This window comes from Botrytis sinoallii (assembly GCF_014898435.1).
Source record: "Botrytis sinoallii strain Bc 23 chromosome Unknown BSIN_034, whole genome shotgun sequence".
Lineage (NCBI taxonomy): Eukaryota > Fungi > Ascomycota > Leotiomycetes > Helotiales > Sclerotiniaceae > Botrytis > Botrytis sinoallii.
This window is the reverse complement of record NW_024066061.1, coordinates 211,375-238,304: the sequence shown is the minus strand read 5'-3', so window position 1 is coordinate 238,304 and position 26,930 is coordinate 211,375. Positions and strand designations below refer to the sequence as shown.

Sequence of the window (26,930 nt, the reverse complement as noted above, 5' to 3'; positions counted from 1 at the left end):
AATGGCCCTCAGAGGATTGACAAGGTAGTAATGACCTGGCCCAGAGCGGACTGACGAAAATAATGGTCTAGCTTCTCATCTATAAAAACTTCGCCATTGAAAGGTAGCCTGGAATTCTGGTCAACTTTCATGTAGCAATATACCTCAAGCAGGAAAAGGAACAATGCGGTTGCCGCTTCATTGTAATGTAGTGTATACTTCATCAACACAGCCGAGATGCGATCTAACATAGCATTGACATTGGTATCAAGCGAAAATCTCCAGCTATCCTTCTCTGGTTGACAGAAAAAGCAAATCATCTTTGTAAGGGATATTTCGATTTCTCAATCCAAGTTCAACAATGAGACAACAGTATCCCATGCTTGAAAATATACAGTGCATTCAAAATTCGAAAACAAGAAGAACTACGGAACTGCAATATAGAATAGGACTTTGGAATATTTAATGTAGAATCAAACAATCAAATGATAATTGTTATAACATAGAATTCCCCCACGGTACAATCCGAGCACAAGAGAATGGAAAGTTAATGCCAGATGAACAACTATGTCATCGGGATTGGAAGTCAGAGGCATGGGGTATGTATGGTATGGAGCTAAAGTAAACTAACTCTCCGAGTTGCAGCAGAATAAGATACCCACGACGAGGTTAGGCAGTGGCCCATGAAATTCGGAGTCTCGGGAATTCAAGTAAGAAGCCACGCAAAAGAATGTTGGACTTGATAGGAAAGGAATTGAGGACTGTGAATACTTAGGCTATTCTGCATAGAGACGAATTTGGAAAATTCCCTTTGCGCTAGCAAGGTAGATCGATCCCTTATTCGGGGAGCCAAGTATTGAGAGAACAGAAATATTTCTACTTTCATGGTCAAAGCTAGGACTGTGTAGAGAAAGCTTTTGTGATTGAAGAGACCTTACGCCCATCATCAAAGGGCGTTGGGTCGTTCCTAAGCCCTACCTTATGGTTGATGGTTTGACTTCTAACTAAATTATTCTAGAGTCAAATCAGGGAACCGACCACATCGGAATCGGCATGCGGGAGACAATTGTCTCTTCGCCGCGCAGTCAATTCTTCCGGGCCGGAGCGCTTTGTCCGTTATGGACAAGGTTTAGAAAGATTCTTAAGAAACGAACTACACCTACGAGGTAGTAGTGCGTAATTTAGTTAATGAATATCAGCTGTTTTCACCAGCCTAATTACTTGTTGGCAGGATCTTACACTTGTTTAACTGCAGTATGAATTGATGAGGACATGTTATGTCTCTGGTGCAACCAATCACCATGAAGCACGGATTTCAAATCCAGAGCCAATGTCATGACTGCGAAACCTCCTCCTCGAAGAAGAACGATCGATACAGAAGGTCTGAAAATACACCAAACAAAAGATTACACGTTTGTTGAACTGAATCGCGGAAGGACCACCTGTTCTTACACTGTACATACACTGTACATGTACATGATGTATGTGCAAGGTGGAATTAAATATCACATGATCGTCCGCCAGAAAGAATGGAGCTCAGGCATGTCTTGAGTCTTATTAGTCCCACATGTGCGAGACGGGACCCTTGAGTACATCGAGGGGTTGGTTCACAGTAATGGAGAGATGAAAAAGATCATAAAACATACCTAGTACGTGAAAGGTAAGACGAAAAAGCAAAATAAAATGTTTGATCAGGATATTGAACCTTGGATCTGAGAGAGAAAAATGCTCACCATTTATGATCAAAATGCCAAAAACTAATGATTGCCCACTACTGGAATCGAACCAATGATCTTAGCATGACCGTATTCAAGATACGAGTGCTACGCGGTACCACTGCGCCAAGTGGGCGGTTTTTGAGTTATTGTTGATGGGAGAGCGGTCGAAAATCAAAGATATATTAGAGGTTATCCAGTGGGGGTGTAAGGCATCAAAGCGGTGAGAAACTATCGAGACTCATTATAAGGTTATATATGTAACCCGCTCCAGGTAAGGCTCCATGTGGCACATTGAACCAACCATATATATAAAAATACAAGTTGCTCCCTCACTCTGTTTCCACAAGTATCTAGGGCTAGCGCATTACCTTATGCTTGCTTTATTGAGATTTGTCTTTTGCCACTTCTTCGGAGGGCATAACCTCTGCTCCGGCCTTCATTAGTACCTCCTACCTAGGCAATCTTCAATTTACACGTGATCCTTGCCTCTTAGATTCTCAATTGGATCTCAAGGCCACCATTTATTTAAGGCATGAAGCAAATTAGTCACTAGGTCTTTGCTTGTAACCTAAGGCGACTATTATTGAACTAGATGGATCTCTGTACCTTAATTCTACCTCAACCACACGTCTTAATAATTTGATCCATCTATGAGATACACTCCGCAGCACAGCTTTCGATTTATTGCAGTCCATGTCAAAGTTAAATGGTATCAATATTCAAGTACCTAGGTAATCTGTATCATAAAGCGACACCTGGAGATCATATCCTCTTACTCATTGTCGCAAGGTCACTGAGTGGCGAGAGAGTGGCGAGAAGCAACAAGAGCCGCGTTTTAGCACACTGGTATCTCGCGCCCCACTCGCATATATACTCCGCAATGGCGGAAATTAGAGGATCCACAGGAAGCTTTCCCGCCTCGATCGATTGCAGATGAAGACCTGATCAAATGGTCAAAAGATACAGATCCCAGACCAACGTTCAAATCTACGACTGGCTACCTCCAACTTCCCCCATACACCGAGTTATTTCCACTCCATCCTACGAGAATATTGTTAGAAAATTCAATCGAATAAAGTTGGGCAACTTACTGGTTCTCCAGTAGGCTCGAAGCTGTTGATCAATTGGCTGTCGTATATGATTTTGGGATTGCCTTTGATTCCGGTGTCTAGAGCTTCAATACCACCATACTGAGTGGCAGAACGTTTCGCAAACCCATCAGTATCCAGCTGTCCCTCGTGCTTAAGCTTTTGAAGTTTGTCCTCGACATTGCTTCGCACATATTCAAGATATGGAGGATTTCCTGGACTGATAACATTGTCGGCAGCAAGAACTGTTCCTTTTTTGATCAGGCCCAGTTGTTCACATAACTTTAGGTCAGTCGTGTATGCTGGCTTATAGTGATCTAGGAACATCATATCAATGGTCTTCAACCCGCGAGAATGTAGTGTTTGAATTCCCTCGTTACTAGGACCGACGATCACTTCAACAAATTCTTCGAGACCAGCAAATTCCACGAGAGCAGTGATAACTTTCGCGAACTTCGGACTTCTCTCCAACGAATAATACTTCGCTCCACCTGCAGCCCGTACTGCTGACCCAAACAGTATTGTAGAATATCCACAATACCCTCCGAGCTCAACCATTATATGAGGCTTTCTTTCACTGATTATCTTGGTGACAATAGCTCCTTTGTCCTCTCCTACATTCATGAGATATCTCTTCGTTCGTCCATACTCATCGATAGCTCTCAGAACGTTCGCCGGCGAACCTTGAATCTTAGATCGATCGTGATGATTTCGCACAAACTCGACAAGTTCTTCTTCCCTACCGTCATCGAACTACGGGGAAAGTTATTAGTGAAAAGTACTCAAATATAGTCAGAAAACCCACAAATGTTTCTTCCTGTGAAGCATATGACTTCGTCTTGTCAAATGGAGCCATATTGTTGTCTTTACAAAAGGTGCTGAGGGCAATTTGATACCTACTATTGCTACAGCTTGAAGTTTCTTGTCATTGTCTGCTAAGCAGTAAATCTAATACCTAGCACAAACGTCTAGGAATGGCATAGTGAAAATAACGATGTCTCACTGCATACAACCTTCCGAGATTTGTGGCCTTGCTTTCTAGGCACAGACGTCGTAATCAGATCTTGATTTTCGCATAGTTGGAAAGGTGTTGGTGTCATTGACTTTCTCGACGTGTCGTATTCGGTGATCTAATATCGAACTATATCCCCCAGGGTGCATGCATCGATGCACCTAATTGCACTAAGGCTTAGACTACTGTTTTAGCGTGACAGGCTATGTGGGGGAGCTCGAGGAGCTTTCCTTTGTTTTATCAAATCTTTGAACAAAGGTCGGTGCTTCGATGAAAGCATACAAAATATGACAAAGCTACAGAAATGTTACCTTGTAGTAGTTTACAAGATAGCAAATGTACCCCAATGGAAATGACAAGCAAACGCACGCCTCCAACCTGAAGTAGTACGAACGGGTAGATGCGGATGCTGTGCTATCATACCAAGTGTCAAGATTCCCGAACAGCAAAGCTATGAAGATAGTGTAAGGTGAACCATGGACTAAATCTACCCGAGATCTCGAACCAGCTGATCGTGGGGTTATGGAATTCGCTCATGCTAGAGCATTAGCATGCCAGGCGCGGGCCGCGAGCCACATCCTTGGCCTTTGCATTCTCTTCGCGCCTGCCTGTTGCATTTTCGTTGTAAGTTAGCGTAGAGCTACGATTTCGCCCGGCAATTCAGATTCTTTATATTTGCTTGTTCCTGGTTTCGGAATTGACCTCAATGTAGTCTGGAACGTTGTTCGATGGCTGAACCCTTCCTGGTTAGCGTGGGGTGATAATGTCATAGATTGAGTTTGTGAACTGGCTATTGTCACCTTGCATGTTTGACTGAACAATCTCCGTAACTCAACTGCTTGCATTTGATCAATATCGATATGTTACTTCAAAGGAGTTTGATAATCTGCGGTGCACTAATGAGACATAGTTTGATCTTGGTGTATGATAGTGTATAATGGTGCAATATCAGTCGTGTTAATAGAAAAGTCTTAGTGACGTTGACTTCTTCCTATCCCTGTCGAGGGGTGCTTAAGAACACCCCTCTCCCAAGATCTTCTGGAAAAACTGCAACCAGATTTTCAACAATACATCTCATACCCTCATTCAACTCTTTTCAACATGTCAGACCTCAAAGCAACCGTTTCAGAGACCACAACCAAGTCCGGCCATGCCGGGTTCCACGTTGAAGGTTATGAGAAGATTGAATATGACTTCACTTTCATTGATGGTGTCTTCAATATCGACAATCCAAATCTTGCCGAATGCTATACGCATTGGGGAAGATGCTTAGCCGTCACTGACATGAACATTTACAATGTTTACGGAAAGCAGATGGAGAAGTACTTTCAGCACTACAACATCAAGCTGGTATTCCACAAAACGAAGATCGGAGAGAAGGCAAAGACCATTCCTACCTTTTTGAGTATTGTGGATTCCATGACCGAATTTGGAATCTATCGCAAAGTTTGTACTCTGACCATTGTTTGATAAGTTGTCATGTGTCATTCTAACATACTTTTAGGAGCCAGTTCTTGTTGTCGGAGGAGGTCTTGTCACTGATGTTGCCGGGTGAGTTGCATAATCACAATAATCTTCAAGTCATGTGAATAAAGTCTGACAATTATTCTTTCGTAGATTTGCTTGCGCAGCATACAGACGAAACACCAACTTTATTCGTGTTCCAACCACCGTCATTGGATTGATTGACGCATCAGTGTCAATCAAAGTTGCAGTCAACTATGGCAACTACAAGAACAGACTAGGCGCTTATCACGCTCCCATTCATACATTCCTTGACTTCACATTTTTACGAACACTTCCAACTGCGCAGATCCGTAATGGTTTTGCCGAATTGATCAAGATTTCATCCTGCTCTCACCTACCCACTTTCGATCTATTAGACAAATACTGTGAACAGCTCATTGAGAATTCTTTCGGTCGAGCTGATGGCTCTTCCAAGGAATTGATTGATGCCGCAGACACGATTAACAGAGGGGGTATCCACGAAATGTTGAAGTTGGAAACTCCAAACCTTCATGAGATTGGTCTGGATCGTGTAATTGCCTATGGGCACACGTAAGTAGTCCATCGCTATATATTTCGGAAGGTTTCTAAGTCTAACATCATTAGATGGTCACCTCTTCATGAGCTTGTTCCGGAAACACCTCTCCGACACGGCCATGCGATATCCATTGATATGGCTTACTCGGCAACTCTTGCCAATCAACGAAAGCTCTTGAGTGATGAGGAGCATCGCCGCATCTTGAACTTGTTCTCTCGTGCAGGTCTTTCAATGGATCATCATCAGTTCGATGAAGAGATCCTCGAAAAAGCTACTGCTGCTATTCTCAAGACACGAGATGGCAAACTCAGAGCCGCTGTTCCAAACCCTCTTGGGTCGTGCACCTTCTTGAATGATGTTTCTGCCGAGGAGATGAACCAGGCTTTACATCGTCACAAGGAGCTCATGAAGGAGTATCCTAGAAACGGAGAAGGGCTCGAGGCATTTGTTGATGCCTCTGATACCGGTTACACCGAGAACGCGAAGATGGAAGAAGAAAGAATCATTGAAATGGCAGCGAAAAAGGCTGGCCAGATGAATGGAACAAATGGCCATGCAAATGGAACCAATGGACACACCAATGGAACTAACGGTCATACCAACGGAACCAACGGACACACCAATGGAACTAATGGACATGCCAATGGAACCAATGGTCATGCTCCTCACACAAATGGCAAGGCGAATGGTCTAATTAATGGGCATAGTAATGGGGCATTGTCAAATGGTACGACAGGCAACTACTGATGCATGGTTGGATCATAAAAGTGAAGGTTAACGTTTGAGATTATAATGTTGTTGGACTACGGACACGACTTGCATGGTTTCTTTAAAGCAATGTTTTTTTTTTCTCGAAAGATAAATATAATGCTTCCAGTCCATTGAGTTACTATGTGTTTGATTGCAAAATGTGATGTATGATATTTAACTTTAGCTTGGTATTTTCATACTACCGGAATTTGTGTGCATTGGGTGCTGTATTATTAGTGTTCTCAATGTATAATTTGCGGGAGTGATGGAGTAGTAAGTGCATTGAGGTTGGGTTTGAGGTTGGTTGAGGCTCCTTGTGATGGGTGTCCGTGGTTCAATAGCGTCCGAGAGTCTATTTGTCAGATGGGCCAGATAATCTTTTAGTGCGTCTCAATTAATTAAGAAGTGCAACAAAAATTAAAGTTTCATCACGCTTTCTTATGTAATGGATTTGGTGAGGTTGAGGAAAATATCGAGGTACTGTGAAGTTGGCTCCAGGTTGGATGTGTGTATGAGTTGATCTTCTATTTTACTAGAGGAATTATTGTTATTATTGGTATTGTTATTGTGGCTGTGATTTTCTTGTATGCTTGGGTTAATGAGATACTTTATTATTATTTTTATTGATTGGGATTTTTTGAATTGTTCGCTGGCGGGTGGGAGAGGATTATTGGGTTGTAGTGAGATCTTTCTATGATATATAGATCTTGTGAAAGTCAAGCAAGCATTTTACAGTAAAAAAACTGACGACTTCCTATCAACTCAGATTTTGTCGAAGGTTTTATTATATTAAAGGCTATCTTCAGCAAACCCATCTGTCAACTCGAAATAAAAGTAAGTCTTCAGAAAACATTCTAGACTATAGTGAAGTTATTTGCTGTTTTATCTATCGACATCCTTCTCGCTTTCAACGATGTCGTTGGATCATCTACGGTAGAAGTAGATACGTTCTTCCCAGAGCGGCATTTGGGTTTGGACTCGGTACTGGCGTCACTTGTTTCGGAGATTGAAGTCGATCAACGGCATTGATGAGATTCAACAAGATTGATTGAAATAGTATCGATAGAGTGTACAACAGTCAAATGAATGACATCGATCGTTAGAAAATTCCCACAGTAGACGGATTCGACAGCAAGATACTAGCTCTTTCAATTCGATTCTCCTTGACCCAAAAATGACGCCTGTCGCATAGCAGATGAAAGAAACAATAATCAATAAAATATAATGACTTTATAGAGTATTTATTACCATTCCTCGAGTCTTCTTACAATGAGGAAAACAGAAAATTGAACACTTTACTTTCTATTGGTGATCAATTCAAATATGCATGTTGGTGAGGTACATTCAAAAAGTTCTCGGGTCAGAAGCTGTAATATATATTCAAACACACGCTACTGCATTCAATTAAGTAGGCCGGATGGTGTAGTTGGTTATCACGTGTCCTTAACAATTCAAACCTGTTAAATACGGACAAGGTCCTGGGATCGTGCCCCAGTCTGGTCATTAAATATATATTTTTGCAATTTTGAAGCTGCTATGCTGGAGGTTCCAACTTGTGTCAAGTAGGTATGAGGAGGTGTGCTGCTCTCTTTTTCTTTTTTTCTTTTCCTTCTTAGCGATGTGAAAGGGTCTGGGAAAACCGAGATGACATAAGCGAGGCTAAGTATAAGTATGTTTTATGGAGGGGCGAATTTGAGGGAAGGGCAAGTGGGATCCCGCTGCAAAGGAAAATAATTGGGGTTCGGGTCCTTTGGATTGATGGGAGAGCATGGAGCATGGCCCATGGGTTTTGAATCCTTGATGTTTGCGGCAATGTCAGTATCAATAATGCCAAGTCTCCTCGAAACGTCCGTGCATTGTCTATGTGTATGTAATAATAACCTTAAACTCGAGCTATCTTCGTAGAGTTCAGATCATGTCAAATCAATACGAACTTCATTCATACCCATCGTTTTCTTCCTTTGAACACTTCTTCCATTGATCTTTTGTACCGTTGAATCGCAATTCTATAATCTTCTGTATATCCTTATGTGGAGATTCAACTGAAGTTCTTGCCTTCCTTACCTATACCTTTACACCTCCACAATCTAATCTAATTGTTCGCATGGCTATTCTCTCTTAATAAGTGTGGGAAGCGCACATTACAATGCCTCTCCCACCAAGGCTTTTCCATGGTGACGTGGAATTGGGAAAACGAGATGATGATCATAGGCCTGGCTCGAAAACGCCATTGGGAATGGCATGGCAACATCGAAGGCCACATGTTCAACGTCGATCAATGAAGAAGATTGTAATAGGTCTGCTGGTCGGAATTGGTCTCTATTACTTCTATAAGAATATGCCGACAGATCTTCAGAATCCGCGACAAAGACCACATTATACTCAGAATGGAGGAATTCCCGCGCAAGCTGGCTCGAGAGCTCCATCTCCGCAGCTCAATTCGAATCAAGCTTCGAAATTAGATGACGATGAATCGACTGAGATAGGGCACAACTTCAATGGGCCCATTAAATTCTATCAATTGGCGACGACTTTGAATGCAATGTATAAGGTCAAAGGCTCTGATCCTGTCAATAATAATGTGGTATGTTCTTAGTTTGGCAAATTAGTATGATATTTCACAGCTAATAAGGTGTTTAGTTATTTGCAGCCTCGAGTTTAAAAAGCGCTTCGACTTTGTTACCCATTGCATGCGAGATGGCATTAAGGGAAAGAAACTATGTACACTTTGCATTTATGGGAAGAGATGACATACCGATGGATATATTGAAATCTGTGAATGGGGTCAATAAGGATTGCCAGATCTTCTTTCATGGTATGAACTCCTCCCTGAAGGTTTGCTTAATGTTCTAACATGATTAGACGCACGACCAGATTATTCTCTGCAAAGCTCAGATTTCCGGATGGAAGTCAGTTGTTCTGCAGGTTTGAATCATATCAATGCATTCGTTCATCCTCAAGCTGTTCTTATTGACGCATCTGGGGAAGAGGATGATTTCTTAATCTCCGCCTTTAGGACCAGGGCCAATGCATTAGACAGAACCTTGATTGAACTTCCTAAAAACATCGAACAAAATCTAATGTGGATTGTTCAATTAGATGGTGCCGCATTGAGTGGTGAGTACATCTCTGAAGAAGAAAACTGTTTTCGTTTAGCTAATAATTATAGCCTGGACCAAAATTAGTATTGATATAGTTGTTCACGCGCAACCACAAAAATCTGGATCTTTGATCAGGTTACTTACATCTCTTAAGAAAGCCGATTATTTTTCCAGCAACATACCGCGATTAACAATAGAATTACCGCATGATGTCGATGAACCTACTAAACAATATGTTTCAAAATTCAAGTGGCCACCAAAGCGTAGTCAAGATGAGACTAGTCTCCTGACACTTCACCATCGAATCCCACAACATGGACTCACTCCCGAGGAAAATTCAATCAAATTCATGGAATCGTTTTGGCCTGCGGATCCTATGTCCGCCCATGTTCTTGTTCTTTCTCCTCAAGTCGAACTTTCTCCACTGTTCTTTCATTACCTCAAATTTGCACTATTAGAGTATAGATACTCTTACAATAGAGCAATTGGTCAAAAGAATATGCTTGGGATAAGTCTTGATCTACCATCAACTTATCTCAATGATTCAACGTCATTTACACCACCGTCAAGTACAAACCCTAGTCCATTTCTATGGCAAGCTCCAAACAGCAATGCTGCTCTTTATTTTGGAGATAAGTGGGTGGAACTTCATGATTTCATAGCTAGATCGATGTTTTCCGAACATTCCTTACCCCCACCAGCCACTTTAGGAGATAAATACGTCAGCAAAACCTACCCGTCATGGCTGGAATATGTTCTTAGATTAGCAAGGGCACGTGGCTATTGGACTCTGTATCCTCATTTTGAAAGCTGGGATGCTTTGTCTACTATTCATACAGAACTATACACAGCTCCAGAAGAATACACGAACGAGCCAGATGAAGCAACAGATTTTACAGCGAGTCCAACGGAGCATTTATCATTAAAACACAAAGAGGAGCCATTGATTTCAGCGTCTTTGCAAACTCTTTTGTCGGATTTACCTGTCGAAATAGCTGAAATGCAATTGATTGGTTGGGATGGTGAAAATATTAACAACGAAGATCTACAATTAAAAGCCAAGGATTATAGTCGGATTTTTAGACACGAAATTGGAGGATGTGCCGATGGAGTGGCAGAGAAAGAAAGAATTTACATGCTTGCAGGGGATTTATTTTGTTCGGGAAATGAGCCACTGCAGTCTCTGGAGCAGCCACTGGAACCGCCAGCACCCTTGGTACCAAAGGCAACTTCCGCCTTGGAGGACACAAATATCAAACCAGCCACAAAAATTGATAGTGTAGTTGCTGTCGAAGATAAGTACTCTACTTGAGTATGACTAAGAGTCTCTTTTATGGTATTTCCGTGATGGAAGTATCCAGCTATGTACAAACCGATTTCCACGACTTCAAGTGGGACAAATCAATCTAGAAGACTATTTGATCTTTACGGAGATCAGCCTTGCCTTTCAAGTACACACCTTGATTGTTATTGACCTTTACTCATACGAAGGCTTGTCCTGAATGCCAAGCATAAAGAACACTCCGCACGATTGTGAAGCTACTCAGGCACCAATTTCGGTTTATTCCTTAACCCTTTCATTCTGATCGAATCTTTTAGCCCTCTTGAAAGAAGGATGGTCCGACCTATAACGAGGGGTGGGTCTCTTTAACAAAGAAACGATGTTACATCTTCGACTTAATTGGTAGCGACCTCGTGGTAATCCTGCTTCTTTGTTCAACTTGTCGCGGAGAAATCTAATTTTAATCTCGAGACAACGCCGGCCCACCACAAGTTCTCGTGAAAGCCTGTTAGTCCTACTTTCTTGTTGCCCCTCTATTAGTGAGTATGTTAGATAGCCTGAGACTTTTTATATTCTTTCGGTAAGTCAATTCGCTACGATTCTGGGCGGAATCACTAGTGATTTTCCTTTATTGGAGATTGCTATATACTTGTTGTACCAACTTTTCAGAGAGCGTCAGTGTATCCTCCCTCAGCAGCATCATTCATTTGACTTCCTTGAAAATTGAATTTATATACTGTCGCTCACTTCTTGTAACGAGAAATATCATTTCCGAGCGTATCAGAAAGCCAGCAAATTTCTATTAGCAAACTCGTTATATGCAATGGAAGAAAATTATGAAACCACATTACCATGCCGTAGTAAATCTATTGGTAGATCTCTAAGTCTAGTAACAGATATCGCGCCGCCCTCTCAACAACCTTATCCCCCTCAGCATTCTCAGAATTCTCAAAATCTCAACTCTGCATATCCAATATCAGCCCCCCCTTTAGTACACCATAACCAAATCAATCCACTATCCGCTCTCCCTTTAACCCAACATCATCCCTTTACAATTCCTCAACCACAACCATATCAAACCCAACTCTTCAACCCAGAACACCATTATCTTCTCCTTTCCCTTTCTCGAGAAAACTTCAAAGCCCTTTCCCTACGACAGAAAATCGCAGCGGCAGAAACTAATCTCGATTCCATACACCTAACTGCGGAATTGGAGGGCGTGGGGATAGGTATCACATCCCCTCTCTCCTCTATTTCTACAATCGCGACACCGCACTTGCAGGCGCCCACTCGTCGCAAACTGAAAAAACAAATCTCGTGGCTGAAATGTCGGATTAAGGAGTGTACGAGACAGGAGAGGATTTTGATGGAGAGGTTGCAGCAAATTGGGGAGGAGGAGGAGAGGAGATGGAGATGGATGCAAATTGAGCGGCAGAGAAGGATTAATGAGGAGATGATGGAGTGGCAGCGGGGGTATTGGAATTGGTTTGTTGGGGCGGGTGGTGCTGTTGGTCAGGCTGGCTATGGATATACTGGGGGTGGATATGGATATGGATATGGATATGGACATGGACATGTTGATGGAAATGGAAATGGGGGAATGTTGAATGCTAGCACTCCTGCATTTCAACCCGGGGATAGCGTCAGTGTTAGTGGTGTCTGTCCTGGAGATTCGAAGGCGAGTGTGGAGGGAAGAAAATATTCAAATGATTTTTGGAATACGGAGGCGCCTGTCTTTTCACCGGTTAATTTCTTCAAACCTTCTTCTACTACTTCGATTTCTGTCTCTACGTCTACGGCTCCTTCTGGTATAGCGCAGCATGTGCAGAATGGAGAGGGGGCGAGACTTAGTAGGGGGTGGGATGAATGTGAATTATCGCCCTTGGCTGAGGAGAGAAGAAAATCTTCTCTGAAATGGAGCGTGGAGATTCGGGGTGGAGATGAGGTGGGGAATGGGAGGGGAATGGGGAGAAGAGGGAGAGGGAGAGGGTTCTGGGTCTGGGTCTGGGGATGGGGAGGGGGAGGCGGGAGATTCCTCGACTGAAACGGCGATTACGACGCCGACTCCGCAGCAGAGCGCGAGGATGTCGCCGATGGGTGGCGCGAAGAGTTGTAATGATGTGATGTTGGGGGTTTTTGATGGGGTGGGTGAGCAGCGGGTGGATGGAGTGGGAAAGAGAGGGGTGGTGTGGGAGATCTAGAGAGGGGGTGGCGAGGGAGAAGAAAAGTAAAAGTTTGCCGGGTGTGCAGAGGCAGCTGTGGGAGGGGGTTTGTGGGGGGAAGGCGGGGAAGTTGTATGGGAAGGAAGTTTTGAAGGAGAGGAATGAGATTGATCAGGTTTGGTAGGGGTTGTGTTTAGAAATTTTGATGTTGATGTTGATGTTGACTTTTTTTGGAGCTGGGTATATGATGATGTATGGATGTTATGAATGACCCTAAAGGATGATGTATAGGAATAGATGGATGGGGATAGAGGAAATTGAATTGTATAGGGTGATGATGATGATGAGACGGGGATCAGGATGAAAAGTTCTGTTTGAAAGATTTGGATTACGATTGGATAGTATGTGTGAATTGTTTGCTTCGGAAATCTTTGTAACATTACATACATAGATAGATATTAGTACTTTATGTGGATTGTACATAGAATTGATATTTTACACGACGGGGTTTGAATTATAGATTTTATTACTTGCAAGTTATATGGAGGAATCGAGATAGTAGGTATACACACGTACTATGAATTTTCGGTCATTACTGTAGATTGTATGGACAATAATGATTCTTGAGGTGTTGATTCATTGATATCTAATTAAATGACAGTAACTTCAGATTCGTTGTAGATCTAGATCCTTTGAACTCCGTTCCATTCTCTAGGCGCCTTGGATATTGTCCTATTATGAGTAATGAAATATCTTGCTGTGTGAATGTGTTTGTTTGAGCTTTCTTGGAATCTTTCGTGAAGACTGTAGGCTCGGGTCCAATGGAAAGTCCTCCTGTACACCCGATTGTCAACTCCAGTTCACATCCTGCGGATGACAGTCAGTACCAGGCCTTAAGATTCCTATTGCTCTCGTTTGGCGAGCGACAATATTCCTTGGCCAGATTCCCTATTTCTTGCCCTCTCGTGTCCTTGTGGATCTCGCTTGAATCTTCATATCCATCTTTCTAGCTTGTCCATCATCTTCCATCAATAGTCTATTGAAACTCTCCAAACTCTCCATCGTCAAACCCTAATTCCTCAGCAGATGGTTCAGGTATTGAAGGTGCCTCCATATTATTCTGACTTAATCTCTTCTGAGCCTTAATCGCCTGTGCACTTGGAGGTGGTGGTAAAAATGCGCCCATGCCTCCTCCACCCGGTGGAGGAGGTAAAGAAAACCCACCCAGCCCTTTCTCAGATTCTTCACTCTTTTTAGGTGCCCTCCTACCCGCTCCTCTCCCTCCAATATTAACCGTAATCGTCTCCCCCTCCTTCAAACTAAAATCCCTCTTGACCTCCGACTTCTCCTCTCCTTTCTTCGTTCCCGCAGATGGAGGTTTTCCTCCTCCTTGTTCCTCAATCCCCAATGTCTTCCTCACTTCTTGTAATGCCACACTAAAATCAAATGCTTCCGATCTCTCTTCAAATCCTATTCCCAGAACCGCTTTCATTCCTCCTTCTCCTTGTACTCTGACTGCGAAAAATCGTGAACTATCCAGTACTTGCTCTACCACACCCGTTACGGTGTATGGAGCTGCGGCGAATAGCTGTCCGTTGCTTGGATCTTCTAGTAAGATATCTGCTTTGACTTTCTCCTCGCCATTTTTATCCGGGATGGCTGTTTCGAGAATACGAACTCGCGCGGTGAAGATTTGTCGTTTGTTGTTGTCCGCAGTCCAGGTAGCAGCTACGTAGCCTTTATTCGAGGTAAGGGGTGGAATGTTATAGACGTGGACTGAAGGTGCGATGAAGAGGACTCGTTGGAGTGCATCGGGTGGTAGAGGTCTACCTGTGGAGGGGTCGATAGTTTCCATGATTTTGAGGGGAGTTGAGTTATTTCTGGGCTGGGGATTTCCTTTCTATATCATTATCAGAAAAACAAATCAGCTTGAGACAAACCCCTTTCTTTGAGGTTCCCGATGTTTGTCTTTATGATTGATAAGAAAGAGTTGAAGGTTCTACATAGTATTATGTATGTAGTATGTAGTATGTGCGAGTACTCCGTTCTCCATTAGAGGAGATGCTAGGTGTTCGGCCTTCTTTCCCCACAGCCTATCGTTGTATGGTAAGGCTGCACGTGAAATGATCTCTGATTGGCTGAAATGATCCTTGCCCTCTCTAATTATGAATTCATTGTTTCGATAATGCTTGGAGTCATCAATTGCATTTTACAAACAATTTCATGACTCTATTGATATTCCATATAACGAGTCTTTTTTGGAGGAATCTCTACAAACCGACTTGAAATCTTGATCTTGAAGAAATTCAAAGGATAAACACACACCCAAAATGGATCCAGAACCAGGTATGTCAAATCTATAAATTGTCAATGCGATTTTGATCAACCATTGCTCTAGCTAGCTCTTGCGCCGTCGAAAATCCATTTTGTGGTGCGTCACAGCCTTGCTCTTGCTAACAAAATTTCCCCTCCTCATTAGCAACACCTCTTTTCGAAGAAAGCTTTCGTAGTACCACTCCACCGGCACTTTCTGGATATCCTCCTGCTTTAAAGAAAATGGCTTCCATAGGAAATATTCCTCAAAAGAAGGATTCAAAACAATTCGAGTACATCTCTCTGTGTACAATTCTCAAAAGAACCCCTCACTGACTCATAACCCCTCTATCAGCATAGTAGAAACCTACCATCGACTTCTCAACGATGATCCCGATGTCACTATGCCCGTCGCTGCAATCGAAGCACTCATTGAACTTCTGGCCTGCTCTCGCGCAGTCACCGTTTACGAAACTCTCGATTTAGTTAAAACCCAGTCTGATTATTTGAAATCTCGCATCCCCAATTCCATATCGTTATCTGCCGGAACGGATTTATTTCAAAGATATATGATACAATCTTTAAAACCTTCAAGTACCGGAAACTTCGAGACCGTGCGACAGCATCTTTTGAGTAATGGAAGATTGTTTGTTACCAGAGCAAAGCAGGCTAGATATAGTATTGCTACCTATGGACGAAACTTTGTTAGAGATGGAAGTGTGGTTTTGACTCATGGAGGAAGTAGAGTTGTGGGAGCTCTACTAGATAAAGCTGCGGAATCGAGAGCTACTGGTGGAAATGTCAGATTTAACGTCATTTATGTTATGGACGATGCTAGGAGCGCAGAGAGTAAAGCCGTGGTTACATCATTAAGGGCTAAAGGTGTACCCGTTGCTACGATATCAGAGGGTGCTGTTGGATATGCTATGGGCAAAGTCGATTTAGTTATTGTCGGTGCAGAAGGTGTGGTAGAAAATGGAGGAGTCATTTCGAGATTGGGAACATATCAAATCGCGCTATTAGCGAAAGCAGCCGGAAAGCCATTTTATGTCGCTGCGGAAAGTCACAAGTTCGTGCGATTATATCCTTTGGGACAATATGATCTTGGTATTGATCAAGAGATTATCGATTTCCGTACCGAGGATGATGAAGGGGATAAAACTCCGAAAATTGAGGAGAAATCGGAATATTTTGAGGCAGGCAAGATTAATATATCGAAACCAGATGCTGTTGATGCGGTGGACTTTACAGTAAGTGTTTTCTCTCTGGATTTGATATGATGCTAAATATTTTGCAGCCTCCAGCCCTGATATCCGCACTTATCACCGAATCGGGGGCTTTGACTCCAAGTGCTGTTAGTGAGGAACTTATTAGTTTATGGTATTGAGTGGTGATTCGGTACGAATAGAGGAACTATGCAATCTAGCAAGCTCATTTCCCACAACCGACAATTTCATGGCGTCAGGAGTACAAAACGACTTTACCGAGACCGAACAATCAAAACATGATCAATGAAGATAATACCCATGAACGTCTTCTGAATTTGGTCAGATGATATCTGGAAATGTTGTACAATATAGTAGAGGGGTTGGACAAGAGTCGAGACTGAAAGCTGAAGGAATGCCTAGTGTTGAAAAGGATATGAATGAATCTCATCTGGAATGATGTCAAAGGTTTACCTACATATATCACTAAATGGGTAATTGAAAAGTCCAAATGGCAGAGAAAGAATCGATGAATATTGCTCAATAATGGCCCCTCATACACCTGGGAATTTGAAGGTGACACGACGAAAATCATGTTTGATAATCTGAAGTTCTTGAATAATTGGTCTAACTACTGATGATTATTGTTATCGATATCTTAGCCATGTGAACCGAAACATTCATGAAGTTGAGAGCGAGATATTGAAACAGGCAGAAGAAAGTCTGTAATGAAGAGCGTCTGTAATGAAGAGCGTCTGTAATGAAGAACCTGCTGGGATATTGATCAAAATTCCTCAGGTTGAAGGCCTCATGATTGGTGCAGGTACACGATTATATCGTTTGAAGATGAAGGATCATTTTATTTCATTTGATCATCAGGGTCGCTGGGTGATCAACCAAGATACATAAGATAATAGTGCCATTGCGGATCTAGGTAGGTAGCAAGTATACTACTATGTATGTACCTAGGTAGGTGAGGTTATAGAATAGCCCTAGAAATCAGCCTTGCAGCCCTATCTATCATAACATAGGTGACATGAAACATCATCACACATAATACACATAATACACACACACACGTACTAACTATTAGGTATGTAAAACCCTCGATTCCCCCTGATATAACCGAGCGCTTACTACCTGGGTAGATAGGTACCTACTCACACCAAATGAAATAAATTCCATAAGCACTACCCCCCAGCCAGAAATATTTCCACACAGCCTTGATTCCACACTTTTACGCATAATTTATGTAAATATCTTGATTCGTTATGTTACAACTTACCACAGCTGGTGGTGCATTAAATACTGTGCCTCTCTCTTATCTTACTTCTGAAACTTTTCGGACAACTGTTGTCATGCAAGAGAATGTTGTACTAATAGTTTGGGTAGGAATGTCATATTTTTATGGATGGATGGATGGATGAGATGAGATGAGATGAGATGGTTTGGTGAGGAAACGAATGGTGTGAGCAGAGCCACGAATTGGAGTGTATCAGATGGGGTTTGGGGAGGCGCAGAGGGGTGAAGGATGGGAGGTAGATGGGAAGGGAGACGGTGAGATTTGGTATATTGAGTGGTTGTGAGTTTTTTATAAGGGAGTTTTTCTTTTGGTTATTTTGGTTTATCAGAAAGACTTGGGATTTTTGCCTGAAGATATTGTGTAGAATTCAAGGTTGAAATTTCTTTCGATTCTCTATTGTGCGCAATAGGATTCAGAAGTACATCTTATTGATCTCTCAATACGACATTGTATTTCAATCAACATGTCCACTCTCAAGAATATCCTTCCCGTCCTCCTCTTCGCTTTTCCTATGGCAATGGCAAATGTCGGTAGCGATTATCCCCAATCGCCGTCGGATCCACAAGAACGAGATTTCAACTCCGGACAGAAGAGTGCTGTCACCATTCACGTAATTATCAGCGTGGTCATCCTCGTGGTTTTCGTCGTTATTATAGTAACCTTGACGACGATCGGTTCACGGAGACGAAGACAAAGACACACGCAATACGCGGGAAAGTTATACAATAGACCGGGGGCGAATGCGGCGGCTCCACCCTATAGTGTTGCGGATGATGTGAATTTGCCGGCCTATTCATATGCGCCGGCGAATGGGGAAACAGTCGTCTCCCAGCAATCAACGGGGATCGCACAGCCAGCACCAGCGCATGTTTCGAAGGATGTGGTTTGAAGAATGAGCTGTGTATGCTTTGATTTTAAAAGGAGTTCATGTATGAATCGTTATGTATAATGTGCCTGGAGTTTGGGTCGTGTGGTGGCTATAATGGATTATTTCGGTGGGTTGAAAAGAGGATTAGATGATGACGGCGTTGATGGAATGTAATGTTTGTTGACTGAGTGTTCGTTCAATATGATATTGGTGATATCCAAATTACATCTCCAACGCCCATCTCGACGCTCTAAACTTTTGTGGAATCGTATGAGACTGTTGTATTGGGTCTGGCGAGCCATCGCATGCAAAGAAGGGCAACCGAAAATCGTTCCATCGGGAGACTCCAGGATAAAAGATCCCCCAAATTGGTCTTTCATACGTGAGGCAAGAAATGTGGTTTAAATTTCTTATTTGCACGATCTGCTGCTCGATGCATAAATTGTTCACCATGTAACTCGAAGACCAGTTCTGTGACAGGATTTCCATCATTCTCTGACTCGATATCTTTCTTGATCGCCTGAACTGGTACCGTGAATTTGAAAATGGTATTTTCCTTTGGCAGAACCTTTAAATTATTATTCTTCGTGATAACCTCGAAAACTCCCTTTGAATCTTTGATCACAATCCCCTTCACACCAACTCTACTCACACACCTACTTCTCACAACCTCAAGTTCTGCTCCATGATAATCCGCACTGCACAATTTAGCAGCCGCAGATCCAGTAACTGGCATACAATTTTCTCCTCCCAACACTTCCGAAATGTATCCTAACCACATTTTATTTAATGGTTCGTAGATGTTGTATTTCTGGGCCGATTTAGGTACATCGTATAGACATAAAGCGCGTTTCTCTCGAGCAGATAGAGGGGCTGGCTTCAATTTCTTTTTTCGTAAAGCTAGTTTTCGCTGTCTTTCGAGACGACGACGTTGTTGTTCGTTATTTGGTTCTGTGGGTTTTAGATGTAATGGTCGTTGTTTGACTTTTTCGGTGAAGATCCGACTTGAAGTATCAGGCGAATGCGCCCGCGATAACAATTGCGTCGCTATATTGTTATCCTTCGATGCCATCTTTTCTGTGCTGTTTTGTTCGTTGTTGAAATAAATTTGTCGCAAAATATCAAAAGCTTGAGAAGAAGTCTAGAGCTACCAAAATTCACATGTTAAAACATAGTTCCACAGTAAGACATGAACGCTAAACTCGTTTTGGTGACCCCAGATTTCGTTGTGATCCTCAAGGCAATGGATGGCGCGCTCCGGCGTGCCTCGCCGAGGCTTAAATATTTAATTGACAATGATCCATCACACCTAGCAGGCTTGCGATAATAATGCGTATGTTTGTTTTCGGCATTCGATAATACTGTGCGACAACGATAATATGATAACATCATCTTCCAATATCGATCAACATGGCAGACAACAAAACCTCATCTCCTCCAAGGACTTCGGCTCCTGATCTTGAAATCTTGGGCGATCAAGTAACATTGCATCCTAGTGGTTACATCGAACCTCCGGAAAGACCTCACGATGGAGAGAAGGAAAGGAATTTGGTGGAGCATATGGCTAGGTTTAGGTCAAGTCCTTTGGAATTTCTGAGAGAGGTCTCTTTACATGTTTCGGGAGTAAGTTCCTTCGCCGATGGCATAAATCATCCATTGCTAATATTTAACGCCCTTACAGACAGGATGGCGTGCCTACGATCATTTCATCGGACAGCCTATCTTCTATCCTGGATTCTCGGAAAATATGACAGCTGCGGTCATGTCTACACCTATTTTACAAACACGAATATCCGAATTGGCCGAGAAGCGGATAGGAATTGAGGAGCAGGAAGGTTTATTGAATAAAGATGATCCGTTATACCATTCGAAAAGATCGCAGAGAAAGTCTGCCATTGAACAAAGTTTGCAAGAGCTTTCAGAAAAATTGACGAGCGATATGATATGCAAAATGGAAAGTAGGCCATTTATTCGAGGAGCTTATTACCTATGCACCCAGCTGTTGACAAGAGCATATCATCAAGGCAAGTGGATTTCACATGGCTTCAAATATTCTCACTAATGAATATGTAGGTATTCATGTGTCCAGCGAGGAAGTTCTTAGATTACGAAATGTTGCCGAAAAAGCACAAAAAGACAAAACATCTATAATTTTCCTTCCATGTCATAGATCCCATGTAGACTATGTTTCTTTGCAACTGATTTGCTATCGATTGGGTATCGCCTTACCTACAGTTGTAGCTGGGGATAATCTTAATTTCCCTGTCGTGGGGAGCTTTCTACAACATGCTGGTTAGTCTATATCCTCAAACGCTCTTGACATATAATAATTTTATAGGGGCCATGTGGATACGAAGAAGCTTCGGAGATGATGCTCTGTATACTACTCTTGTACAATCATACATAGATACCCTTCTACAAGGCGGTTACAATTTTGAATGTTTCATCGAGGGCGGTAGATCAAGAACGGGAAAGTTGTTGCCTCCCAAATTCGGTATTCTGAGTTTCATCCTGGATAGTATCCTTTCAGGTCGAGTCAAAGATACAATCATATGTCCTGTCAGCACTCAGTATGATAAAGTCATCGAAACCGAAGGTTATGTTGGTGAACTACTTGGTATTCCCAAGAAAAAGGAGAATTTGGCCGATTTCCTCTCGGCATCATCAGTTCTTTCTCTAAAATTGGGTCGTGTGGATGTCCGATTTCATGAACCTTGGAGTTTACGAGATTTTATTTTACAACAACAAGCTCGATCGCTGGGAATACCAAAGACTCTTGATTTTGAGAGCATCAATGTACCTAGTGTTCGGCAAAAGCTACTGAGAACTTTGGGTTACAAAGTTTTATCCGATATCAATGCAGTTTCGGTTGTCATGCCTACTGCGTTGGTTGGAACGGTTTTATTGACTTTGAGAGGCCGTGGTGTTGGAAAATCTGAGTTGATTCGTCGAGTCGAATGGATCAGCGAACGGGTTAGAAACAAGGGTGGGCGAGTAGCTCATTTTGCTGGCGCTACCACATCTACAGTTGTTGAGCGCGCTCTTGAGGTTCTCGGCAAAGATCTTGTAGGTAGGGTAGATGGGTTGGCTGAAGAAACGTACTATGCTGTCGATCGATTCCAACTTTCTTTTTATCGAAACATGACAATACATTTGTTCATATCTGAAGCACTCGTTAGCGCCAGTATGTACATGAACGTAAAGCGTGGCGGAGGGAAAGTTCACCAAAACATCTCATATGAAGACCTTCGAAGTCAAGTTCAATTTCTCTCCCAGCTATTTCGAGGTGAATTTATCTACCCGACCGAAGGACTGGTTGTTAATCTGGACAACACTCTACACGACTTGGAAGCCGACAATATTGTTGAACTTATTCGGGATCCAGAAGGAAAGATATTGACTGTTGGTCTATCTGATCATGAGCGTTCCGTTGGACGCGAAAACTACGATTTTTACTGTTTCTTGATATGGCCATTCGTTGAAGCATTTTGGCTTGGTGCTGTTTCTCTTATGGGCTTCACACCACCTCCAAGCAAACCAAATGATGTTTGGTTAGAAGTCAAGAAAGCTCATGATGGCGCTCAACTGGTAAGTCTCTTCATGTCGTATGTCGTCTATGACTAACTGCTAATGATTTCAAGCTTGGGAAAACTCTTTATCACCAAGGTGATCTATCTTACTTCGAAGCCGTTAATAAAGAAACACTTAAAAATGCATATCAGCGATTTGAAGATGAGGGCATTGTAATAGTATCTAAGAGTCGAAATTCCAAGATCCCACCACGATCTCGACTTGCTCCCGAATGGACACCACAGCGAAATCCAGAAACTAATATGATAATCGCTGAAGGAAAATTATGGGATTTTATTGAAAAGATTGCAAAGTCAAGGCGAGAAGGAAAAAATAGACGAGATGGAGCAACCGTATCAACAAGAGTCTTGAGACTTGCAGATGAATTGGGTCAGACTTTGTTCGCGGAAGGATCGGGGGATATAGGGATGTCAGAGGAGGACAAGGAGGAATTGCAAAGAAGAGAGAAGAGAAGGCAAGCACTGAAGGCTAGAGCACACTTGTGATATATGTTTGGATGTATTGTACTTGATACCAAGGATTTAATTGAGATGATTTATTTGATAACACGGGTCTGTCTTTTTATTCGCTGGCATTGGTTGACGTTTATTGCCGTCCACCTCGTGGGCTTTGAAGGGCGTAAAGGGCGTATCGCGAGGGCCACTCATTGGCGAAGATGATGCGCCGGTAACTAGTTGTGAAGTTAGCTGGGCTAGGACGCTGGATAGTTCGCAGACTTCATCAAATGCGGAAGGTCGCAAACCTGCTTATAAATTGGTGTCATATTACCATTTTCTGTACGATTTACTCGGCAAGTGCTTGGTCGTTAGCATGTGACTGTCATCTCATTTATCTCGTCGTAGGGCCTTCTGACTGTCATTGAAGATTTCATTGCACTCATTTTCTGCTGCCAGTGGCTTTATTTGATCAGTACCTCGGAACGACAGATTTACAAGAGCAGTGTAACTTGCGTTGATCGAGCTTCATTGCCAGGAGTTGGAAATCCTTCGAATGATGAAGAAATCTTTTCAACATCCATCAATGGCCAGAACTTGAGTGCGCTCTTTCTTTTTATGTTCAGCAATACTTTTACGGCATTCGTCGTGTTACCGCTTGATATACACCACTTGAACACACTATGCGTTGCAACAACATTCACTCCATGTATATCTGTTATCCTTTCGCTTTTGGTAGATCGAACTCTTCATCTACTTATACCCATACCTATTCACTCCACACAATTTCAATCTGCCACTATAAAAGAGCTGTGAAACCTCCAGCTCTGTAGTTCTGCATCTTATTATGAAAGGATCACGAAGAAGTGAATGAAATAACTGATGAGGCTGGACTTAAAGGTCTGAATACTTGACAGATCCAAAAAAAAATTGTAATACTTTCGAGTCAGGTCGGATAGCGAAAGGATAGCTATGAGAATTTGCATTAGAAATTCATGCCTGCATTCAGTGACAACAATATATCAAGATACAACAATCAACGGCACTGTTCTTATGCTCGTCGCCATTCTTCACAATGTCTTCGCCATTTTATAAACTTTTCTTTTTCTATATATGGTTCAACAAATCATTTATTTCGAACTTTAAGCTCGCTTTCAAGTACTACATCAGTCTACCATGCGGTCCCAAAATCCGATAGTAATCACTTGCCAGCCTGAGAACTCTCGCTGTGTATTAAAGAGGCAGCTCCGGGGAAAAGAGAATAGGCCTGGTACATAGCTTCCTTATATGTGCTTCAAGTGGCTCACTGAATCACGTTAGCTGTTAGAGTTGATTCCACACTGCCGACACGATCTTCAAGTGAATAACATGCGTGAATGCAACGAAATAGGGTTCGCGCTCTTGACATGTGGATAATGGGTATTTGACCTTTAAACTCGATCTTCATTTCTACATAAGTACTCTCTATCTTCGCATCCCTTCATCCGTATCCAACTTGCGAGAATACCTGAAAACGATACAAGAAGCGACAAATTTCCCTTCCTGGTAGCACCACAAGAGTGATATTATGATGGTCGATGCGGGGATTTCTGATCGTCTCGTATATAGGCCCATGGAAGGTTTTGAAATTACTTCTATTGAGTTGGGGCAATACCGTTGAATGCTTCTTATTGTCAACCTTAACATAATAAATCGTATCTAGGATTTTCTCATCCACCCTCGCTTCATTCAATTTTGAGACCCTATTCCGCCCGTCAAAAGTTTAAATTTCCGAACACAGGGACTTACCTTGTAATTTGGATATCTTAACCCCTTTACATACCCCACACGTCGACTACAACTCGCGAGGATTGGATATTGGTGCTATCAATCACATCTTGGCTTGTAGTTGCATGTCTCGTAGCTTTACAAAATTAAGTCTTCGGCACTCTCACTTAGCGTTCTAGCACACGTTCACCTTCTCTCTTCTTCCTAGTACATCTCTCACACCTTGATGTCGCCCAATCATGGTGGAAGCAGCTTTTACTTTGAAACTTAAGTATTATCTTCAATGTACTCCGTGTGAAGGTTGCCCCTAGATCTTTGAACTAACGATAGGAACAACCACAAAGATAGTAAAAACCCACCCCCAGAAGAATTCCCTTCCCCAATATCCCCACTTCTTTAAGAGTTAAGTATCTTCTCTTCTAGATCTCACTTATCTCATATCTTTCATTTTGAGTATGCTTCATCTCAAACAGTCACCATTCTCGCCACTATTGTCGCTACAATCTCTTCTGCTGCTGCTATCTCGTCTGCTCACCACCATGAGGAATCCTCCGTCTTTTTCGCTTGAAATGATCTTAGGCAGAGCGGTAGTTTGGACTGCAGTCCAACACTGAAGATTATTAAAACCAATTAGAACATTGAACTATTTTCAGATTTCTAACTGCTTTAGATATTCAAAACCTTATATTGTTGGGCTGCAGTCCGGACGATTACATACCCTGACATTGATCTGTAGCTAACGACAGCCTTTTCTACTAGCTTAGAAATACCGCAGATAGGGCACGGGGCAATAGGCTCTAAGCAGATTGGCTTTATGTCTATGCGTATTTGATACGAGATAGCTCTGGCCGAAGCATCTCTTGATAACTCTTGGCGTTTGAACCTTTCATCTAAACCTCAGTGACCATCAAGGTACGAAGAGCCATTACCTCCATAGTAATGTGTTGAGGTTTGCAACGAACGCTTTTAAACTACATGATAGTGAGTGCAGTAACGCCTAGCGTTTGTTTCATTAGCGTTCGGCTCTTATGACCCTGTTCACGATGCTTTCAACCGGATGAAGTCATTTAGGGGTAAGTACGACCGGCTTTTTAGGGATTTTGTACCCACAACTTGAGACTATTGGCTTGGGTCTCAACTCACTTTTCGTATCGCTGTGATGATCGTGTGGAGAAGGATGTTATAGAATCTGAACTGCTTCTGAACTGCTTGTTCAGAGGAAAATGGTAACTTTGGGATAGTTGCAAGTCAAATGAAGAATGAAGAAGAAGATGAAATAGTCTAATCCCTTTGTGGAATAGTAATGAGATTAATGTCAGGGGATTAGATCGTATCTGCAAGTTGTCAAAGTGAGGGGTGCTCGCAATCATGTGCTGGGTTAAGCGGGGTATCATAAAATAATGATCTGCGATTGGAGAAATTGAAGTGGATTGTAAAATTGCAATATTGGCTTGGTCGTAAATCTATGAGTAATCATTTATAGAATCATTCATTTTTGTTAATCACTTTGATTGAATTCCAATCCAGATATCTGTCGGTACCGTTGATATTTATACTTGGGGTAGGACCCATACGTTGTAAGGACATTTGATAACTTGTAAGATTGATTAACCAAATTAAATGAACATCTTTTCGATTAGCTGTAGATCACATCGTAAATCATTGAATAGTCTACTTTGACTCAACAATTGGGATTGGGATTGGGATTCGAGAAAGAAAGTACAAGAGGCACTTGTCGTGAGCACTGAAGTGAGATAGATGTAAACTCCGGTAAATGTGTCATTTAAATGATCAATGGAGGGTACAGTAAGATTGGAACATTCCTATGTATCGAATGATACCTCTAGATTGCTAGATTGCGAGATATAGCATCTATAAATGATTCCTTTGATTCTTGGTTTGCCTTGTAGATTACATCAATCGATCGATACAGAAAGATTAGATCTAGACAGTTCGAATTATGGAGAGCCGCCGATCGACAAATTAAGTAGATGGGCGGTACGGTTATCTAAATTTGAGACCATAGAAGCAAAGTAAATTAAAGTGCACCGAGGCAAGAACGGTAGAGAACTTCCTATTGCGGAAGGTGGGATGGTGGAGACGCTTTGGCTTGTGTCCATCTAGGAAGGAAAGAGGAATGTGGCAATCAAATCATGAGCAGATAAGGCGTGGGAGCTCGAGTTTTTGCTGTAGAGTACCTAGTGCTGTTAAAATATCCTAGTATGCATAAATGTTAATAGCCGGCGGTGGAGCCGGCGCGGCATACGTCGCCGAGACGGGAAGCTACAACTTGGCTAGCGCCAACAAAGCTTG

General features: G+C 42.3%; 9 protein-coding genes across 9 annotated transcripts; 6 read left to right on the top strand and 3 right to left on the bottom strand.

The window, feature by feature from the left end:
- Positions 1–2,298: 2,298 nt before the first annotated feature.
- Positions 2,299–3,718, bottom strand: EAF02_011661 (uncharacterized protein). Its single transcript, XM_038907708.1, has 3 exons — positions 3,591–3,718; positions 2,789–3,538; positions 2,299–2,738 (listed from the first exon to the last, which is right to left on the bottom strand). The coding sequence occupies exons 1-3, from the start codon at positions 3,639–3,641 to the stop codon at positions 2,685–2,687; spliced, it is 855 nt and encodes a 284-aa protein (XP_038752525.1). The 5' UTR covers positions 3,642–3,718; the 3' UTR covers positions 2,299–2,684.
- Positions 3,719–4,898: 1,180 nt separating this feature from the next.
- EAF02_011660 (uncharacterized protein) lies at positions 4,899–6,588 on the top strand (the record flags this gene model as incomplete). Its single annotated transcript, XM_038907707.1, has 4 exons — positions 4,899–5,243; positions 5,302–5,348; positions 5,415–5,855; positions 5,910–6,588. 4 exons carry the CDS (start codon positions 4,899–4,901, stop codon positions 6,586–6,588), a joined length of 1,512 nt encoding a protein of 503 aa, XP_038752524.1.
- Positions 6,589–8,541: 1,953 nt separating this feature from the next.
- On the top strand, positions 8,542–11,004 carry EAF02_011659 (uncharacterized protein; the record flags this gene model as incomplete). Its single annotated transcript, XM_038907706.1, has 4 exons — positions 8,542–9,175; positions 9,232–9,406; positions 9,454–9,708; positions 9,761–11,004. The coding sequence occupies exons 1-4, from the start codon at positions 8,738–8,740 to the stop codon at positions 11,002–11,004; spliced, it is 2,112 nt and encodes a 703-aa protein (XP_038752523.1). The 5' UTR covers positions 8,542–8,737.
- Positions 11,005–11,797: 793 nt separating this feature from the next.
- EAF02_011658 (uncharacterized protein) lies at positions 11,798–13,018 on the top strand (the record flags this gene model as incomplete). The annotated part of the gene is made up of 1 exon (XM_038907705.1): positions 11,798–13,018. The coding sequence occupies one exon, from the start codon at positions 11,798–11,800 to the stop codon at positions 13,016–13,018; it is 1,221 nt and encodes a 406-aa protein (XP_038752522.1).
- Positions 13,019–14,172: 1,154 nt separating this feature from the next.
- EAF02_011657 (uncharacterized protein) lies at positions 14,173–14,991 on the bottom strand (the record flags this gene model as incomplete). Its single annotated transcript, XM_038907704.1, has 1 exon — positions 14,173–14,991. One exon carries the CDS (start codon positions 14,989–14,991, stop codon positions 14,173–14,175), a length of 819 nt encoding a protein of 272 aa, XP_038752521.1.
- A 475-nt stretch (positions 14,992–15,466) lies between these two features.
- Positions 15,467–16,836, top strand: EAF02_011656 (uncharacterized protein; the record flags this gene model as incomplete). The annotated part of the gene is made up of 4 exons (XM_038907703.1): positions 15,467–15,482; positions 15,616–15,742; positions 15,805–16,699; positions 16,747–16,836. The coding sequence occupies 4 exons, from the start codon at positions 15,467–15,469 to the stop codon at positions 16,834–16,836; spliced, it is 1,128 nt and encodes a 375-aa protein (XP_038752520.1).
- Positions 16,837–18,420: 1,584 nt separating this feature from the next.
- On the top strand, positions 18,421–18,846 carry EAF02_011655 (uncharacterized protein; the record flags this gene model as incomplete). Its single annotated transcript, XM_038907702.1, has 1 exon — positions 18,421–18,846. The coding sequence occupies one exon, from the start codon at positions 18,421–18,423 to the stop codon at positions 18,844–18,846; it is 426 nt and encodes a 141-aa protein (XP_038752519.1).
- Positions 18,847–19,201: 355 nt separating this feature from the next.
- On the bottom strand, positions 19,202–19,897 carry EAF02_011654 (uncharacterized protein; the record flags this gene model as incomplete). Its single annotated transcript, XM_038907701.1, has 1 exon — positions 19,202–19,897. One exon carries the CDS (start codon positions 19,895–19,897, stop codon positions 19,202–19,204), a length of 696 nt encoding a protein of 231 aa, XP_038752518.1.
- Positions 19,898–20,235: 338 nt separating this feature from the next.
- EAF02_011653 (uncharacterized protein) lies at positions 20,236–22,901 on the top strand (the record flags this gene model as incomplete). Its single annotated transcript, XM_038907700.1, has 5 exons — positions 20,236–20,448; positions 20,507–20,849; positions 20,899–21,117; positions 21,164–22,413; positions 22,467–22,901. 5 exons carry the CDS (start codon positions 20,236–20,238, stop codon positions 22,899–22,901), a joined length of 2,460 nt encoding a protein of 819 aa, XP_038752517.1.
- Positions 22,902–26,930: the final 4,029 nt, after the last annotated feature.

What these genes read in the sequence shown, in the direction of transcription:
- EAF02_011661 (XM_038907708.1), bottom strand. Translation starts at nt 3,641, where the DNA reads ATGGCTCCATTTGACAAGACGAAGTCATATGCTTCACAGGAAGAAACA. An exon ending in CTTCACAGGAAGAAACATTT is followed by an intron (nt 3,539 to 3,590) that starts GTGGGTTTTCTG and finishes CTTTCCCCGTAG; the next exon opens with TTCGATGACGGTAGGGAAGA. An exon ending in TCGAGCCTACTGGAGAACCA is followed by an intron (nt 2,739 to 2,788) that starts GTAAGTTGCCCA and finishes ATATTCTCGTAG; the next exon opens with GATGGAGTGGAAATAACTCG.